Here is a 21,234-nt window from a genome sequence, read left to right as displayed (position 1 = left end):
CCTAGAAATCATCCTAGTAGTTCTGCAATCGGGGAACTTGCGCCATGCCCAAAACTTAGTATTAAATTAGAAGAAAAATTAGCCCTCATCCAATTTCTGTAGACCATTTCCAGCTTTTAATTGATTTGTAGTGCTTCTGCATGATGAGCCTATGTAGGAGCCCCTGCATTGGTGTCTTGAAGCCAGTGTTAGTGTCATTTTTGCACTGGGGCTATATACAGAGGGCTCCCATATTTCACTGAACAGCCCAGTGGAAGCTTGAGGAGGACTCTGAGGAACATTGTTTAATGAGTATGCGTAATCTTAAGTTTTGATCTAAGATGCGTGCCTACTTTCACTTTATTCACATGAACTTGATCACCTCAGTCTGGAACAGGATGGGAGACAGGGAGTTAGTGTTTTGGCTTCAGGTCTAATAGAATTTTTATTGGTTTCTTATGGTAGTGGGGAAGCTGGGATTGGAGGGGACAGCATAGATGTGAAGACTGTAATTGTGGTAGGAGTGTGAAGCTAAGATAAAATTTGGTGGAGTGAAGGGAGGGTGTGAAGGATAATGGTTAAATAAGAACACAGTTGATAGGAGGTAGATATTTTTCTGAAACTTACCATGATTAACCAAAATTATAATGAAAAATCAGTGTTGCAAGTACCAGCTTTGTTTCTGCTTATATTTCTAAGTCAATATTTACACTAAACCAATAAATACATTTTAAAAGTAAGGTGAGATTAAGTGAGAGCGGAGCCAGTAATATTTTACATAGCTCCTGGAGTTTTAAACCTTGACTTTCTAGTCATTTTAAATTTTCCATTCTGAGTTAATATTTAAAAAGATCTATGCAGTTGTCTTCCTTGAGAACTAGTTATTGAAGAAAACACAATGTTTACAGTTTTTGAGCACAAAATTCAAAAATATAATTCCAGTGTTCCATATCTAAAAGGCAGCTTGCCAATTAACCTCAAACTTCCTCAAAATATTCTCCCCTGGATTGTGACCAAATATGAAAGATTCTCCTGCCCCCCCTTCTACATGTCCCAGAAAGGAATCAAAAGAGATCAAAACTGGGCTTAAAATGGAAACTATCTTAATCACCTTAATTTATGGAACCATGCATAATAAAGCCGCCTGATACACGTTTTATTTAGTATAATAATTGTTGGTCTATAAAAAGCAATGCTGTCAGTATAGTTCTTGGGAATACTGTTTGCCACTTGTAATTGTTAAATGCTTTTTTTGGGGTTACTCCAAACAGTTGTTCTTTTGACTTGAAGATAAAACAATTCTGGCAGAGCACTAAAGGAGTTCCATGCTTTCCCTCATTAAGAATAGTGCTAATGGCACGCAGGATGTTTCCCCAAAGGACACTTGCATGAGCTCAAACACTGAGTATAGCACTAATTGAACAACAACAAAACCTGATGACTGTTTTCTACACATTTCTTAGCAGTACAGATTGTCCCAAGGGATGATTAAACAAGCAAACAAAGATATACTGAAATAACGAAGTCTTTTTTTAATGTAGAAGGTTTCATTTGTTATGTTATGAATGTTCTACTTTGTTGATATTTTTGAAGTTGTATCATTTGGAATATAGAATTCCTGCTCCTTTGCCCCACTTTACAATGTATACCATATATATCCTGTGAGGAAATGTGCACTGTTTCTTTAAAATTGTGGCAGGAAGCCAGGCAAGAGAAGAACTGGGAAAAGTTCTAGGGAGAACCTCTACAATGGAGCAGAGACAGTAGCTGTTAAGAATAAAACTGTTTCCCAAGCCTGATAAAGTAATATTGTGTTAATATCCCTAATATACAGCAAATGCACATACCAGACTTACAGCTCTGAATGCACGTATAAATCAGTAAGATTTGCAGATATTTTTAAAGTATATTTTCAGCCTGGTTTGCAATAGGTGTCATTATTCTATTATGTTCAGAAGATACCAAACAAATGAAAGCAAATCTTTGTTATAGTAGTACTAGCCAATTGCCTGTCATGAATGGGGGCGGGGGGGGCAGGCCATCCTGTTCCCCCTTCCCTCCTGTTGCTTGGGGTCCGGGCTGGCCTCGCCTTGCCCTCCCCCCCGCCACCCGCATTACCTGCAGGGAGCAGGGTGGTTGTGGGGGCGCTCCCCCCCAAATCTGCTCTGTTGCCGCCACCTCCTGGGACCAAGACAGAATAGGGATGAGGCCAGCCTGGCCTTGCCCCACCCTGTTCCATCCCGTGGGTCCCCACTATCATGGTGGTGGGCTTCCTTCTGTTAGAACACATCTTCATGGTCTGACTGTCTGTTTGTCAGCCAATCAGAGTGCAAATAAAGCGTTACAGCCAAGCAGGCTGACAGATGTAGGTTTTTATAATATTAGAATGGAGGTAAATTAAGTAGGCTTGTTTATACTGCATCTAATTTGGACTAAGAGAGTAATGACTATAGTACTTTGTCAGATGAAATTCTATGTTTTCGTCAAAGCATTAGCCACCTAGGGTGTGATACTACCAAGTGATACATTCCTGAAAATCAAAGGGATTGTAAGATCTTGGGGTGAGACTAATTTTTTCCCTGTGCATTGCATAGAATAGTGAGTCCCTGATCTGTTTGGGAGGTGGGGGCAGGTGGTCTCTGGTCACTATATTTTAATGCAATTTAATAACTGTGTGTGTAAACTTAAGGTCTTGTTACAGCTGACCTTTTCCACCATGTTACAATATGCCTTCACTGGTGTTAGAAGTGCTCTTTGGCTCTGGAGCAGCAGCCATCAACATTTTACCACCATGTCTGCATTTGGGGGCAGAGTTAGATGACATTCTTTTAAAAAATGTCAGCACCTTGTCTAAATGATCATTTGCATGAATTGCTTTCATTAAGGGAGCTGTAATAATGAATGTTACATTACGAAATTTTATGTAAAATCCGTTGACATGCCTGACACAACTTGTCCAGTGTAGACATTAAACTTGTGGTAACAGAACATCATAAAAACATAATTACATCTAACCATGACAAAATTTCACAATGTGGCTTATTCTTGTCTGTGGCCTTCTCCTATTTGGGAGTACATTATGGGTGAAATTGACATGCCATGTAAAAAGTGGAAGCAGATCTCCACAAGTTGGACTGGTTATTGTAGACGAGGCCTATGTGAATTGATGGGGGAATGGTTTATGGCATGATACAGCACCCTGTTTTAGCTTAGTTACCTAGCAGCTTCAAGCAATTTAACAAAACATAGTATCTTTCATGATTATGAGTTTTATTGTCCAAATAGGCCAGGATTTCTCACCCTTAAAGGAGGATATTTTTGTAGGGTATACAGAATTCTTGCTGGAAAATGAATTTATTGCTAATAACTTATTGCATACTGATGTAGAGTCTTTATCTGTCATTTTTGTTCTTAAATTGTATTAATTTTCTACGCAGTACAATAAACATCTCATACATACTCAAGCTTTTTGTCACAGCTATCTTCATATATATTTCTACTAAGTTTAATATCAAGAATGGATATACAGTTCAGAAATAATAGGAGGTAGAAGTAGTTAGTCACATTTGATTTAAAGTATTGTACCCCCGAAAATGCAAAAACGAGTAAATGATGTGTTTAATCATATGCTGAGATAAAAAGGAGTGTGAAGAAAAGCTCTCAAAGGCATAATAAATAAAGAAGAGCATAATAAATTGTAGAAGGTTCACCTAGAACATGAATTAAATACATAGAGGAGAAGGGATCAGCCAAGGAAGCTATTGGATTGCTAAGAGATAGTGGCAAGAACATAATAACACAGGAACAGGATGTAGCTGAAAAATTAAACAAGTTCATCTCCCTACTGTTCAGGGGTGAGAGCATAGACAGAGGTAAGATGCCAAAAATGGAAACTGAGTTTCCTGATGAGGCTATTAAAACACTATATTCATAACTAATTCCTTTACTGCTATCTATCAAACCTAGTTTTTCTCGTTTTTAGACCACCTTGATTCAAATTTTGATAAAAAATATTCTAATTGTGACTTTTCTTTTCCATGTTCATTGCTTGTTCAAGACTCTTCCTTATTAATTCCCTCAGACACTTTCTTGTCTCACTTCCTTCACAGCTTCAGGCTCTCTCCATTCTCTTCCAACCAACTCGTACAATTAGCAGACTTGAAGGCTAGGGACAGAAGTTACAAATAACCCAGTTTAAGTGATCAGAAACTGGTTTAAACCTGTAACCAAACATAAGTTCAGTGCACATAAACCAGTTTCAAAATGGCTGAAACTGGTTTAAGATCAACTGGTTGAATGTAGTATCAGACTTAACTGATTTGGGTCCAACTGGTTTATGGGACTTCTGGTTTGTCGTGGACCCCTTCCTGGTTTAAGTTAAATCAGAATCCTCCAGCATCCTCTGCAGCCCTTGGCTGGGCTGGGCTGTTTGTTCCGGTCAAGCAGGGTTGGCCCTACCCCTCTCCTCCCTAGCCAGAGCACTGTCACTGCTCCAGCTGGCTGAGAAAAGGGTGGTGGTGGGAAACCCTGCTTTGGAGTGCTGCTGGGTCTGCCTGGCAGGGGGGCAGCAGCCCTTGCCAAGCATCTCCAGCCCCCCATCCCCTTCACTGCTTCAGCAGCAGGAGTGGAAGTGGTCCAGACCCTGGTAGCTTGCAAGAAAGTGGGGGTTTATTGCAGGGGGTGGCAGTGCAGGCACTGATAGGCTCTGATTGTGCACCTGGGGTGGTGGCAGCCAGACACCAGTAGCCTTTGAGAAGTGGGGGTTTAATTCCCCCCATTGCAGGCAGCAGTGGCGGGGGCTCTGACAGGGCACCATGGGCCGAGTCCTTCTGAGGAGCTGGCCGTGGGAGGGAGTGGGAAGGGGGCATGTGACCTGGCTGCACCAGTGAGTGGAGCTGGGGCTAGTTGCAGCCTGGCTCACCACTGCCTCCTGCTGCAGTGATCTTCATTTAATTCATCAACTTTTTGACAGGACATAATCAGTGAAGAATTACTCACCGTCTGAACCCTGATAGGAGAAATAGGATGCTGTGGATCATTCAGGTTTCTCAAAGTTTTCATATTGTGTACCAAATGTACCAAACTTTAAGAAACATTCTCTAGTGGACACTTCCCTTTCCCTTCATAGTTCAATTATGGCAATAGCAGCAATTGCTTACATGGAAAAATTATATTAGAGAAATAGTTAATATACATTGGCTGCCTTTAATAATTCAGTTTTGAAAATGAAGGAGTCAGCATCATGTGATCAGTTAGTTCTTTAGAAACAACAGCTGTTCAGGTTACCAGTAGCTCATCAACCATAGATTGGAAACCTCTGCTATAAATCCAGGAGGAAAATGAGCTGGAGGCAAGAGAAACTTCCCCTTTTTGATCAAATGGCAAACAGGCATAAAGGATCTCCAGCCCAGTAGACAAAACTACTAAGGTAAAGAGTGTAACATGATTTGATCTTTTGATCTGACTTGGTGCCAATTGTAACCATTTCTCCTTTCTGCTGTCAGACAGGTAGGTCAATTTAACTCAGACAAGGCAGCCACAAGGCTGCCTTGTCTGAATTAAATTGACTCGGATTGGTGACAGGCTCCTGGATTTTCTGGAGTGGCAGCCGTTGTGCTGCTGAGTGGTGTTCTTGTTCCCTTCAGAGATTGCTGCACCCCACTTTGACAGCACTTCCTTTTCCAAGAATAGAAGGCAAGATATCACATGTCAGGGCACAAAGCTTTTTATAAAACCACCACATTGATTGAAAACTTCCACCTGTAGTTTTTACTGATTGGGGAGGAAATCCTGCTTCACCTGCCAGCAGGAACAAAATCTAGCCATAGCCTGGTTGGGATCTACAGGCAGGAAGTGACACTAGTGTCTAGACTTAGAGAGAGGAATAGACAGTCTTCAGTAGTGGCTGCAAAGTTGCTTTGTGGATATGAAGCCCTGCTTTCCTACTCGTTGCTTGCAGCGATGGATTTGAGACATCACCTCCACTGTTTCATGTAAGGGAGGTAGGGTACAAAGTAAAAGGGTTGGGTGGCACTTTGACAGACATGTAGGCAGCAATAGGAGCAGGGACTGAACATAAATGAAGGTTATCTCCACAGTCATTCTGATTATAGAAAGAGAGGCCAAGGCCTCCCCATAAAGTAGTTCACTTTGAGTTCTTCCTCCCAGACCCTTGGGGCATTTTTACACATGCAAGCACTGCAGTGCTGGGGGCTTTGAAAAGCACCTGGCGCTGCATCACTTACAGTTGTATAAGCAGCAAAATGCATGTCAACGTGCAGAAAATGGCAACAGTCCACTTTTCAACGAAAACGCGTAAGGTGTTTTAGTTCAAAAGCACACCACCACCATTTTCTCCACTCTGATGCGCATTTCACCATTTATACAACTACAAGCATTGCAGCAGCATGCACATCATCTCGTGTATGGAGTAGACTCGATTAGTCGAGTTTGCTTTGACGCACAATATCTCCGGCACCTCTGACCACAAAAATGTATGTGTATAAATGCCCTTGGACTTCAGAGGTGTGGTCCATTTATGGAAACTCTTTCTCTTTCTTTATTACTTTTGTGATTCCTGATTGTGTGGTACCTAACCAGTTATTCCTAATGGATGTTATGACAATTTCAGCATTATTCAGACTAATTTGGAGCTCCTCTTCCTAGGACTAAAAAGAGCCTATGCATCCTTTCACATTTGATTTCAGACCTCTTTAAGTAGTGAGAGATTTGTCATATAACACAGTGAATGAGCTATCAAACTGATACCCCAACTTCAGCAGGGGCCTATAGCTAGGGACCTACTCAATTCGTAATTTTGTGGAAATTGCTTTCTGTATTTAAATTACCTGTAGGCAAATACAGACCCTATTTAGTTCAGTTTTTCAGGGCATGTGAAATATATAGACTTAGCATGGAAAAGATGGCAGGGGTGAGCAAAGTCCAGCCCACGGGCTGGATTGGGCTTGCAGCAGACTTCATTTCTTAGAAGCCCCTGCCTGTGTTGCTGCAACCTGTTTCTATGGACCCCAGCACTGGCAGGGCATGGAGGTCGGCCCCAACAGTGCTGGCGAGACGCACAGTTGGGCAGACAGCTGCTCCAGAGCCAGGATTTCGCGGTGGTGACAACACGGTTCAGAGCCGGGGCAGAACTATGATCTTCTGCCCACGTGCCTCGGGCAGAGACGCGCAGGCAGCAGATTGCGGCTCTGCCCCAGCTCCAGACCATAGTCACTGCTGCAAGATCCCAGTACCAGCCCTGGAGCAGCTTTGTGCTGTGCCAGTGCTACTGGGGACAGTCTCCATGGAAACCCTGGTCCTGTACTGTCACGGCCCTGATGCTGCTGGGATCTCCATGGAAACTGGCCACAGCAACATGAGCCAGGGCTGCTGGGAAATGAAATCCAGCTGGATCTGTCATTTTGTCCACCTTTGCTGTAGTCTGGTAAATTCAGTGCATTTGTATGTGGCATTTTCCGAGGGGTGCCTTTAGTTGAAAAAAGTTGTCTTAGAACAGGGATTGACAACCTTTTTATCACGATGAGCCTCTGCAAGAGCCCCACACTCTCCAACAAGTAGCAGACTTTGAGAGTAATAGATAAAAAAAAAAAAAAAAAAAGGCAGGTGCTAGGACCCTGGTGATGTCTCCTCTGCCATTGTGGCTGGAGCATTTTGCTGATTCCCTGACCTGCCACAGGCAGGATCCAGTCTCTTCGTGGACTGGATCCAGCCCATGGGCTGTTGGTTGCCAATCTCTGTCTTCGGAGCAGTAATCTTTACTGTCTGCAGCTCAGGTTCAATTTCTAACAGAAAATTTCATGTGACATTTGTCTAGTAGCAACATTTTCTCTTTCCCCCACTTCCTGCAGCAAAGCTGAAATCCTACTGCAGTTGAACTGCAAGGAATGAACAAAGTTTCTCTTGTTGTCCTTTCAGTGACTACTGTGGGCCATAAGGCTCAGATTTCGGCACCAGATGTTCTGTGACTGCACTGTGTACTCTGAGTCCTGTTGCACAATTTAGGAGGAAGTCAGCACTGGATTTCAACTGTTCATGTCTTGACCATCAGAGCTAGGGACGGACATTACACATATACTGGTTTAAGTGATCAGAAACTGGTTTAAACCTATAACAGATGTTCAGTGCACATAAACTGATTTGAAAATGGCTGAAACTGGTTTGAGATGAACCTGGTTGAATTTAGTATCAGACTTAACTGATTTGGTTTAAACTGGTTTATGCAATGTCTGTCCCAGACCCCTTGCTGGTTTAAGTTAAACCAGACACCCCCAGCATCCTCTTGGGGCTGGGTGGGGCTCTCTGCTCCACAGCACGGCTGCCACTTCAAGTCTCTGCCAGAGCTGCAGCCATGAAGGCACAGAGCGTCTGCCTGGCTTCCTCCTGCTCTCCCTGTCCCCTCACCACTCCCCGCTGAACAGGGATCCCCTGTCCCCTCTGCCTTACACAGACATGCATTAGCTAGCAGACTACATACTGGCTGCAGTCCGTGCTGTAGCAGACACCAGTGTCAGCTTAGGGCTTTTGGAGCTGATCATTCACTCAGCTGGTAATGTCCCTCCATTCCTTCTTTGTTTAAGAAGAGTTTGAACTAATGAGGGGCTGTTTGTTTTCTGATCGGGTGATAAATGCTCTGTTATCAAGGAGTGGGAGAACCCCTCCCTAACCCTGCTGGGGCCTGGCCACACCACCCTTAGCTCAACCCTGTAGAAGGGAAGAGAGGGCTGTTCTAGCACCCCCTGGCCTCTAGCCTGAGTCACTGCAGGCATGTGCCTGCATGTCTGGGATGTCTGTGCAGTTACAAAGTGATTTAGCCTAGCCAGACTAACTTGCCAGGATTGAATCGGTTCAGGCTCAGACTTTTTAAATGTCTGTCCCTAGCCCAGAAGTAGCAGCATTAAGAATAAAAGTGGGAGGTGAGGGAGTGCAGGATTCTAGGAAATAAAAGGGTGTTAACGCTGAAAGGGAAATAAGAGAGGGTGAACATATGCAGGAAGAGAAAGAACAGAGTCAGTATTGACAGCCCCAAGGGTTCAAAGCCATGAGACTGGTTAAAAATGAACTTAAAACGGCTATTTTAAGATTTTCATTTAAATTTAGTTTCCTCTTTTTAATCTTGAGAAGTCTTCCGTCTGTCTTTTCCCTGTTCCCCCCTCCCCCAGCCTCTCCTTGTTGTGTAATCACTCCTAGCCGAAATGTCAGCCTGCACTTACAAAGATTGGAGCTCTAGCCAGAGAGAGATTACAGTTTCCCAACCCTCACCCCTCTGATTCAGGATTTTTCTCTCCATTGCTCACCCACATTATTGTTCTCTCTCCCTCCCTATCTTCTCATACTCTTTCTTTAGTGTCCTGTTTTCAATTTCCTTTCTGCTCCCTCCCTTTTCCTACCTCTCACAAATGACTACTGTGTTTATGTTTAACACTCTAGCAATATATGCATTTGAAGATCCCACTTCCCAGGTATGATGGACATGACTATATCATTTAAGGGGTATCCCCTAGCTTCTTCAGTACAGAGTTGAAAGTAACTTTCAAATTAGCATCAACAGTAATGCAAATCATGATGTTGCCTCTGATTAAAATTTTGATGGAGGGTGAGAAGAAGTGTTCTACCTAAATTAATTGTCACATCTGGTATGTGTATTAGGTCCCTTTAGGGACTCACTTATAAAAAGTTTTCTGAATGAATGCTTAATATATCTATTGCATGGATTGGAAGCTTGTGTGTGTTTAAGTAAAAATACTAAGTAAAAATATGGTGAGATCCAAGCCCTCCTTGACCAGAAGGGAAGGGCTTATTCTGCTTGGCAAGATGACACCTCATCTCAGCAGAAGGGAGAGATGTATCGGCTCTTCAGAGCCAAAGTTCAAAAGAGGATCCAAGAAATCAAAAATCAGTGGTGGCAAGATAAAGCCAAGGAAATACAACTCTATGCTGACAATCACGATATGCATAGTTTTTTTCCAGGCAATGAAAATCATCTACGGCCCAACTACCCATGGTCCTACTTTCCTGTGATTGCAGGATAGCTTGACACTCCTTAAAGACAATGAATTTCTCCAAGCTAGACAGAAAGAGCACTTTGAGGCACTCTTGATTTGTGAGTCTACTGTGGCAGATACCACCATCAAGTCCATCCCAAAACACCCTGAATCCCTGGTCCTGTGCCATCTCTCTTATCCTAGAAATCTGGCATGCCATGAAGGAAACCAAGAACACAAAGGCTGTTGGACCAGAAGGCATACCTGCTGAAATCTATGTAGCTGGTATCAAGGAACTGGTACTGACACTCCATAAATTCATTTGTCAAAGTAGGAACAATGAAGAATTCCCTGGGGACCTGAGGAATGCCAACATCATGACTGTCTTCATGAGAAGAGGTAAGTCTGTGTGTGGGAAAGTACATCAAAGTCCTGAGGTTTCTGCATGACCAGATGACTGTAACCATTCTGTAGCAAATTGGAGACAGATCCGGTTGTTATCTGAACTGGGGTCAAGCAAGGATTTGTTATCATCCCAATTCTGTTCTCCGTTTTTTTTACCGTCATCCTGGTTCTCATCCTGGTTCTCATTAGGGACCACCTTCCTTCCAGAATTGACATTGAATGCCAAATGGATGGAGGGCTGTTCATTCTGGGTCATTTCTGCTTGAAGACTGAAGTGCTCAAAACAACCATCCTTGACCTTCAATATGTAGATGATTGTGCCATTCTTCTGCACACAGAAGAAAACCTCTGGACTGCACTGAATCTTTTCAGAGCAGTGTACTGAACTATGGGCCTCTCTCAACACCAAGAAGACTAAAGTGCTTTATCAGCCTTCCCTGGGCCATGAATGTGACTACCACCCCAAATTACCATAGAGAGAAAGACCCTTCCTCTACCTCAGTAGTAACTTTATCAGAGAGTTAACATGAGGAGATCCATCACAGGATCTGGTGTGCAAGTTCCTCCTTTGAGAAATTTCTTTGGCATGTCTTTTATTCATTGCAATCTCTGGAAGGACACCAAGTCCCAGGTCTACAATGCAGTTATCACCCTGACCTTTGTCTACAGATGTGAAATGTGGTGACCTACTGTCATCATCTAAAGAGCCTGGAGAAGTATCGCCAACAATGTCTCTGGAAAATCCTCCACATCAAATGGGAAGATTGCTGCACAAACGCCAGCATCCTTGCTAAAGCTGGTGTTACCAGCATTGAGTCAGTGATCCTTAAGCACCATCTTTACTAGACCTGACATTGGATGTAGATGCCTGACTCAAAATTACTCTCGCCATAAAACCCATTGATGTGCTGTGGTAGAGATCATCCTTGAATTGATGGATCACCATTGCTGCCATCAATTAAATAAAAATAAGTTTTCTAGATAAATGTTTAATATAATATTTTATTTTCAAAAAGTTGGAGGAATCTGTCAGAGCTGGTTACTGTATTTTGTATTGTATCTTTAGCATGGTACCTAGTGGTGATGGAAGACCAAATGAATCTTTTTTAATGTTCAGTAAATGTAATAAAATGTCAAAACACTGTAACAGTTCTGTAATTTTGTGTATATATTTGTAATAAGTGCTAATAGAAATAATCAGAGATCTTTAATTGAGCTCTTTGCGTGTACAGGGAAAACCAAAATGGATTACATAACAGCAGTCTTATAAATCGTTTCATTACTAGCAGCTCAGCCCATAAATAATCCTATTTTGGAATAAATCCAAAACAAGAACAGAAGGGAAAAGGTATTGTTGGATAAAATAGTGAAATGGGATGGGATTTTTTCACCTTAGGGATTATTTGCTGAAAGCAGCGGATGTCCTTCCATTAAGCTAAAACATAATATGTTTAAACATCCTTTTACCTGCACATAAAAACACCTTCTTTCAAGGTCTTGGGTCATGTAAATGTCATCATTTTTTAATACTTCTGGAAGGGAGGCCTTGTATTCAATTCAAATATTATTTTTAATGGAAAAAAATAATAGCAAAGTAGTCCTTACCTTGTAGGCTTCAATGAATTGTTTATAGTGCAAATGAGAGAGTTAAAGATACAAAAAATGAAGATTGATCTTGCAATTTTGCAACAAGAGGAATTAACTGAAATCTTGAAAGGGATAAATAAAAGCAAACAGTGAATTCTACTTTTTGTTAAATATTTCTGTGTGAAAACTAGCAAAGCTGTGGAGCTAGGAGCTGTGGAACGTAGGAGTTGATTTTTGACCTCCCACCATATTTCTCATGTCATAAAGTGAAGACGGAGGGAAGGGGCTCTTGTGTGGGGCCAAGGACAAATGGAAAGAGGAAATAAGTAGATGATGGGGGTGAATTTGTGGAATGTTTTAGGATGACCAAGGCAGTGATGTGTGTATGGAAGTTGGGAGCTCATTTGATCTCTCCTGACTACAGGCAGAACTTGAATGAGTCTCAGATTGGTAGATCCTGCATCCCCTGATTGTCCTGTCCAGAAGCAACAGAGATGTAATCTGGGAAACATTCTCATGTGAAATGCTGCTGCATCTGGAAGCTCACTGCTTATTTTAGTAACTGCCAAAATGTCAAAATGAATTATTAGCTTCATGTCATCACTGCATCACCATTTAGTTCTGTGGGATAAGTCTGGGAAAGGACAGGCGATGATATCCAGCTGTTTCTAGAATTTATGGGTTTGTCAACTTTTTAGAGGATTATGAACAATTTTTTTCAGCAGTCCTTTACCACTTATGCTCTGAGACCTTTATCTCAATTGTCTGTTTTAAATTTGCCTTGGATTGGCCCAGCATCTTCCCAGAGTTGTATGAGGAATGCTTTTGGGCGGCCTCCGGTAACATCTTATCTGTAGCAGAACACTGCAGGAGAACGACACTTCTTTCCCCACTACCAGCATAAAAATCATGAATGGAGACAAACCTGTCCCTTTTTAAGTAGAAAAATAACTTGCTGGTTACCTTTTAAGCCCTTACTGTGACTGTGGTATGAAAGGCCTTCTGCACATTGATTTTACCCTTTAAATCGTATTCTTTACCGTGGTGCCCAGCATCATCATCCTCCCTGTTGCTCAAACTCATATATTCTTGGCTTCATTTTTGTACTTGGATTTTTCCTATGATTCATCTGATGTCTAAATTTGCTCCTGGATCCTGCCTATCTTTTTTATGAGTGAAATCCTGGCCTCACTAAAGTTGATAACAGTTTTATCATTGATTTCAATGGAACTAGGTTTTACCCACCACCTCTTTCTCACTGCCCAAAGTGTCAAGCTCTTGTCTAAACCCGTCATCTACATCTTGATATAGTAGTTTCTCTTTTCTGGTCTGGGTACCTGCAATCCCAAAGTCCATTCAAAATGCTGCTGGTAAGATCATCTTCATGGTGTGTTGCAGTGACTGGTATCCTGATTCTTTGATTCTCTGCCTTCTCTGTACATCAGATATAAGCTTCTTATCCTAATCTTCAAAGGTGTTCAGAATTTAGTTCCAACAGGCCCTTTTGCTATATTGCTGTTACTAACATGGTTGATCCTTGCTTTCTCTGCTAATGGTGTCAACTTTAGCAGTCTGTATTTCTCATTGGTTGACATTTGTGATCTGACCTGCTAGAAACTTTTAAAACTGCTTCAGTATAAATCACTCCCAGTAAGGGGACAGTGCTTGTTACAAGTGAGTTGTACCTTAGCTTTCAGGATTTAAGGAATCTCTTCACTATTTTCCCTCAAACAAATAGAGATAGGAAATCCAGGCTTAATTCAGTAATAAGTGGTAATAACGAGGTGAAATGTAGCATATTGACATTATTTTTGTTATTTAGAGAATGGGGAGTAAAAACAAAAAACCAGAACAACAAAGGCTGCTTTTAGACATTAAAAAACAAAAACACACTTTGCTGGAAGCAGCGCATTACTTGGACCTAGCTCTGCAGTGTCTGTATAGATTGGACGCTTCACCAGGGCTTTTTCGGCGCTTTTATCTAACCTTTGATTCAATCAGCTATTAGATAAAAGCGCCGAAAAAGCCCTACTAAAGCACCTGATCTTAACAAGCATCAGGCAAGGCAGGTCCAACTAACATGCTGCCTCTTCTGAGCATGTGCTGGGCTTGGCGCAGAAGTGCAGAGAGTTTAAAGTAAAACACAGTTTTGTTTTGTTTTTTTCTAATGTAGGCAAGCAGCCAAATGGTCTTCTGCTGCTCTTGTTCCCCAAATTACCTGTTGTGGCTTCGTGTCCTGTTTCACTACAGGGAGAATTGGAAATTTTATACTGAGACAATTGTTTAGGAGAGACATTACATGGAAATTTGGTCTTTCAGCTTTACAGTGGATTCATCTGTCCAAAAAATTAACGGAGATTTGGTTTGAATAAAGCATCAGACCTACATATCCAGCATCAGACCTACATATCTGCAAATGGTGTTGCAACTAGAAACAAGTGACCTTTTAACTGTGGTACATTTTCTTTCAAAAAATATTCTATTTAGAAAGAGTTTCTTACTGCACTTCAAGGAGCAAGTCCAAAATGACATCTGCGAGATCAGGATTATACTTTTATATTAAAAAGTGTCTGGATGGAAAAGAGGCTTTGCGCATGATGTATGCTTGTAAATAAAAGTGCTGAGAATGTTTCTAGTTGTGGTGTTGGTATGATTTCTTGGTCTGTATATAAAGGAAGGGTGTTGAGGTATTAAAACTGTGTATTCAACTTGTATTTCTGTAGTTAGGTCCATTTCACTTTTTCCTTCTAGTGGAGACCTTAAAAATAAATCTTTCTCCAAAGATTTGTGATTTCCAGCAAGGACATCTGAGAAATGTCTTAAGATTTTTTTTTTCATTTGATGTTTCTACAGGGCTTCAGGAATATGTAGAAGCTGTCTCCTTTCAGTATTTCATCAAAACACATTCGTTAATTAGTGCAGAAGAGATTAATAAACAACTGGTATTTACACTGGAAGAAAAAGAGGAAACAACAAACACAGTAAGAATTTGTGTCTTTGCTTATGAATGGTTATGGTTATTGCTAACACAATGAATTGTCTAAGCTTGAAGTAACAGGATTATTAGCATCTGATAAAATAAATTCAGTTATTGGCTCAGTGTGTGGTATATACTGACTCTCTTGATGAAAACAATTCCATTGACTCAGCCTTGCTCAATCATGACCTAATCATAGCAGTAGCCAAGACTGAAGAAGGGTAAGGAGTTATCCTCTGTCACAGGTTCTCTTGGCTCAGACATTTTTCACTGTTGTCAGCTGCTATTAAAATACATGTTGCATGTCCTGTCAAGGTCACCGCTATCTCACCTACAGTTAATCTTAAAACTTCCCTTGGAGGACTGTTTTTTAATCCTCCTTAACTCTAATACAGTAGCTTCCATTTGTTGCTTGTCCTGTCCTCCTGCCCATTCCCAAGCAAGAGATATTTTGCCTGTGACCAAAATACAGTGTGGCCGTCTTGCTTATGCAACCTTTGCCCAAATATTCCAGTTTTGGAAACCTTAAGTAGGCAGGTAAGGTAGACTGAATCTTCTCCTGCGTTTAGAATTGTTCCTAAATGCAAGAGAAAAAGGTCAAGCTACACATGGAAAGGTCTGCTATGGATAATACAGTTGTTGCAAACCAGAGTAACAGTTACAGGTCTTTACCAAAGGTTAAAAAGAAGGGGAAAAGTCTTCAAAGGCAGGTTATGAAGTGATACTAGCATTACATCCAGAGAATGACTGAACAAATTTGTAATGGCAAGGAAGTTATTCTGTCAAACAGGTGGTCAATAGCAGACTATGGAGGCTGAAATCGACATTGATAGCCAGTTGTGTAGTCAGGTTTATAGTACTATTTTTTTTCTTCAGTAACCTGGGTTGCAGTGCACACATTTCTCTGGAGGCTTAATTGGGTTTTATCTTTTGGATAAATGAGCAGCTTTCTTGGAGCTGCAGCTAGCACATATCTGAATGTTCATAGAAATTAAACTGTGCGACACTGTAAACTGCATCAATGACAAGAACAGTTTTTACAGGATCCTGAAAATGTAACATGAAATCTGCTGAGGTTAGAATTATGCTATACGCCACCGCAAGTTAGGCAATTGCAGGGGACCTAGAACCAGCTTTTGGAGTTTCAAGTACTCCTGTAATATCATCTGGACAAGAAGACATCCCTTGCACAGTGAAGAAATACATTCTTTGAGAATATTTTACCACTAGCATCTCACTCTCTCTGCAGCGAAAGACAGTTGCCAGCTTTCGAGCTCTTGGCTCCCTCCCCCCTCATGACAGTGTTATCCACCACGAATTCCACTTCTTTCACCCTCAGTCCCCAAAGTGTTCATAGGATTGTGTGTTTCAGACTTGTCTGCTTTTCAGCACGTTTTTAAAAGACACAAAGGAGAAGAAACTGTCAGCCACTATATTCCTTCAGCCTCCAAATGAAAATACCTGTTAACTTCTGCACACAGCTTCATTCAAAATTGTCACTGAGATTTCATAAGGAAAATGATGTTTGAAAGGCTCAAATCACATAAAACAAAATCATGAAAACTTTTGCAGAATTTCCTGGGAATGTGCTGTCACTTTCACACAGTATTACTGAGTGCCAGTTGTACAAAGACATCTGTATATTATTGGAAGGAATGAACATCTTCACTGGTGGACATCCTTTCTCCTGAATGAATCACTGCATATGATGTCTATGCAGTAAGGAGGAACTTGTTTAAAACTGATTAATGATTGTTTAATAACTGCAGTAAACATATATCCCCACAAAATCCTTTCATTAGAAAACTCAAGCATGCAGCTGTGTAACATTTCCAGGCAGATAGGATTCAAATACAGTTGTAGCAGTAAACAAGCTTTTCTAGCAAGGAGCTAACATCTGGAAACATAAATTCACTGAGCAATCTGAAACCATGATGTCCTAACATCTTGAAATGTTTCAGAATGGTCAGCCTTAAACTACTATCTCTTTACAATTACTAAACAGTAATTGTTTTTCAAGTTTGCATTGTCAGTATGAAGGAGCCCAGTGTCCAGCTGGCTGCGGTAGATGACTCCTAGAAGAGCATTTCATTTAGAAGATGTTGTATTGTAAATCACATTTAATATTTCTCATGTGATCTGTTGCTAAAGATGCTTACATAGAAACCATCTTTGAATGAATCCTCTCTTTTGGAAGAGAACCCCTCCTGTGATATATATATTTACACAACAAACTGATGCCATAAACAGAGGATTGAGACTAAGTAGCATGAGGGGATGAACACTTAAAAGCAAAAATGTGTTTATTATATGCCATAGATGTCTTGAAAAGAAAGGATATGGAGCTGTATATACAGAGAAACTACATGGTTTCTAAGCTAAATTGTTTCTTGATAGAATTTTGATAAATTTTTCCATTAGGTATTAATCAGTTTTGAAAAGTTTATAGAAAAATTGGTTAGAATAACATTCCATAGCAATACAGCTATTTATTCTGGAGCCCAATTTTTTAGGCTAAGTATGCTTTAAAAGTCAGGATTTTATTACAAAATGGTGTAATTCATTTTTCCTATCCCTGGTTTTCATCTTGACTACTTAGCTAACCTCAGGCAGGTCGTTCAGGGACAAACTTTGAAATGTGGTGGCCTGAGGCTTGTGCAGAAAAATGTAAATGTAAATAAATACTTAGGGTTTCACATGGATGCAGTAACTCTGTGTGCGAATATAGATACTAGCTATGGGCCTGGGGCTTGCTGGCCTCAGGGTTTACAAATGTGTAATGTGTTTTGCTGGAGTTCTCTCATCTCAAAAGTGAAGGTGATACCTTATGGTTGTGTGGAAGGGTAAATTAGTCTACAGAATTTTTGAAGGGTTTCTTGCCACTATATGGGAGTGCCACATGGTTTAGTTTTCCTGACTGATTATTTTAAATGAGATAATATTATGTTAAATCAGTTTGTGTTTGTTTAAAATGTCATAAAGTCACCTTTTGCTTTCTTTTCTGTACCGTTTTATGTTCTCTTCTGTCCTCAGCCCTCCTCCAGTTCCCATAATAAGCAGCAGCACACTTGGAGCCTGAAGGTGACACCTGTAGATTACCTGCTTGGAGTGGCTGATCTAACAGGAGAGCTGATGCGGTTGTGTATCAGCAGTGTTGGAAATGGTGATATCGACACCCCTTTTGAACTGAGCCAGTTTTTACGTCAGATTTATGATGGCTTTACCTACATTGGCAATACTGGACCCTATGAAGTCTCTAAGAAGCTATATACCTTGAAACAGAGTCTAGCCAAAGTAGAGAATGCTTGTTATACATTAAAAGTGAGGGGCTCAGAAATCCCAAAGCACATGTTGGCTGATGTTTTCTCCACCAAAGCTGATATGATGGACCGAGAAGAGGGTCTTTCCTAAAATAGCAGGACTGTCACAGCCCTTAAGGTGATTGAACTGTAGAGGTGGAAACTTGTTAATATTTAGGTTTTGTTCTCAGTAGACTTTGTCATAGCTTTTATGTAGTAACATTTTATCTAACAAGTAAGATTGTTTGCAGTGCTAAATTTGTGACCAAAAAAAAATTCTTTACATGATGTACAGTGTTTTAATCTTTTCTGTTGGTGGGAAATTTCTTCTCTTCCCCTTCTGTGTGTTGTCAAAATAGTCAAATGTCACTGCTGTTCTCACTGTCCTGTGCGTTTCACAGATACAAATTAATTCCATGCTGTCTTGGCCATTGCAGCTGATTGTCAGTGGTCAAGTGGTGTTTTGAGTAGATTGAAAATTGCCTTGTGATGCCACATAACCCCTGGATTCCTGTTGCACCACATTCCTCAGTAAACACTTTTTTGTGTTCAGGTCAGAGATAAAGTAGTACACACAGGTTAGAATGAAGATGCACAGGTTTGAAAAGTAGCAGCTTTCTGCTTGAATCAAGAGGGAACGAACCCAGATTCGGAAGGTCTTACTAGGCCCATTGGGGCATCCTTGTCTGATACTGTCTCACCAACTTAACCCATTTATCTTCAACATAAATTTTTGTCTCTTTGGACATGGAATTGAAGCATGGCCAAAAGTGCTCTGTGACTTAGTTTTGTCTGATTAACATTCACAGCTAAAACAGTTTTTGATAGCTGATAAAAAAAACCAACCTGGTAGACCAGGTAAATGTCCCTGCATACCCACCATTTCAGAACTCGGAGCTTTATTTCATCTCTGCTAGTTCAGTTACTTTGGAACCTTAATGTTTTGGCATGAATTAGAAATCCTTTAAAAAAAGTACAGGAATTCATCGTTGTTCTTTTTCCAAACAAAAGCTTTAGCGGGTGCAGGATCTGCTGGATTGCTGGCTGTATCAGTTCCTTTACAGTAGTGAACAAAGATGCTTATCATGGATAATTCAATGCTAGAACATAATGTGCATTCCTGGGTGCTGGCTGTATGCTTGTATCCTAAGAGGATACAAAGCTCAAGACAGTCAGGAGAATTTTGCCTTCTGCTGTATTTATGGTGCCCTGAGGGACAGCAGTAGGATTGAACTGCATATCTGAAGGAAGAATTTGGATAATTATATTTAACAGAGTGGTGCAATATGTCAGAAATGAGTCTTGTGCACCTATGAGACAGAAATTAGAGGGGGAGGGATAAAAATAAGGCAGATAAAATAACATGCTTTTAAAAAAATGAGCTTCAGGAAATAAGTCCCTCAAGTACTAATGAAAATGTTGCTTGGGTTTTTGTATTTCCATTTCCATATTCTGTGATACTACCAGTGTTTTTTCTCATGAGCATGACATGTCCAAGGTAATTTGAATCACAGATGTATTGAACAGAACAATTACTTAGGGTTTATCACAGTTTTTTGTTTCTGTGTAAAGCAGTATTTGGTGGGTTAAAAAAGAGTGTGTTTTCCAAATGTTTAATACTTTTTTTACAATAAAAGTAATTATATTGATATCCCTGAATGAGTATTACTACTTTTATCCATCAGTCTTATTTGAGAACATGTGACTAATATAGTGTGTCCCTCTTTCTTATATCCACTCTTATAATTCAGTATTCTACTCAAAGCTCTGACATGGCCCTCTTACCTGTACATCATAAGTGGCATCCCCTGACTGAGGATCTCTTTTGTTTCTTATCCACTTCATTAAATAGGTTACATTTTGGCCTAGTGTATAATTAAATGTGGGGCACTCATATGGCCTGACTTGTTTATCCCTGGGATGAATAGTGCCAACTGTTTCAGATATCTGTTCACTTTTCCTCTGCTGGTTTTGGTTGCTTGTTGGACCCAATTTTCAGGCATATTGGCATGTAGAGTTTATGATGAAGTAGATGAGGATATGGTACTACACATTTTATTAGGGGCGAATTTACGGAAAGTTTTCTGCATGGAAAATGTGCTTGTCTGAAGCAGACATCAATAATGGCTAGCGAGACTGTGATATATTAGAGGTCTCTTCTGCACGCGCTGACAACTGTCAGGTGGGAGTTAATAATTCCATGTCACACCTTAAAAGAAGACAATGAAATTAATCCTAGGGTCCTGGCAACGTTTCCCCCTTTCAGTAAAAAAAATGTTCTAAAGCCCAAGTTGCTGCTTTAGCTAAATGAGTATATAATGGCTATCGTACTTGTCAAAACAGCTACTGCACTAGTACTGTTCATCTCTCCACGGCTTTTACATCCCTTTGGAGGCCTTGAATATGAAAGGAGCAATTCTTTCCTTCCGAAAGTCTCTGAGGACTGTTTGAGTTCCTGCCAAAAATATATTGGCTTTAACAATTTGAAGATTGGAATAAACTGTCTCTGAGGCTACAGAAAATATGTATTTTTTTGAAAATCACTTCAGACGTGATTTTTAAGCCTCTTAAGGTCCTCCTGCCCAGAAAGGCAAAGCCACAAGTAATTTCCCGTCAAGAACAAAATGCGTGTGGTATATTAAAGCACTATGACAGATGGGAAATAGCTAATGGCCTGCAAACCTCATGCTCAAGGAAATATTTTCCCCCTAAAACAATTACACTGTAGTTGTTTCAAAAGTGACAGACATTTATCAGCAAAACAAGCTGCTAAACAAGCAGTGGCAATTTTCCCATTCCTTATCCCGTTCCTATGTATGGAGCCATTGATATACTTGGGATGGAGCCAGAATAAAGCGACGTCATAGCAGATGTTTCATGAAGGGCTGCTTTGCATGCTAGAAATTATCTGCCTTTTTAAAATCCTCTTTTCAGAAATGAATTTTCTTTTTGGGTTCACATTTATACAGAGTCTAGTAACTTGCAC

The 21,234-nt window shown here is 40.6% G+C and overlaps 1 protein-coding gene across 1 annotated transcript in view; it reads left to right on the top strand.

Moving 5' to 3' along the window:
* The window catches only part of TSNAX (translin associated factor X), a 37,649-nt gene extending 17,750 nt beyond the window's left edge, over positions 1-19,899 (top strand). The window contains exons 5-6 of the mRNA XM_019549865.1: positions 14,826-14,953; positions 17,983-19,899. Coding sequence (XP_019405410.1) covers positions 14,826-14,953; positions 17,983-18,360 — 506 coding nt within the window. The 3' untranslated portion in view covers positions 18,361-19,899. The remainder of the gene's footprint in view (positions 1-14,825; positions 14,954-17,982) is intronic.
* Positions 19,900-21,234: the final 1,335 nt, after the last annotated feature.

This window comes from Crocodylus porosus, unplaced genomic scaffold (genome assembly GCF_001723895.1).
Source record: "Crocodylus porosus isolate Cpor-Errol unplaced genomic scaffold, CroPor_comp1, whole genome shotgun sequence".
In the NCBI taxonomy this organism is placed as follows: domain Eukaryota; kingdom Metazoa; phylum Chordata; order Crocodylia; family Crocodylidae; genus Crocodylus; species Crocodylus porosus.
This window is presented reverse-complemented; position numbering and strand designations above follow the sequence as displayed.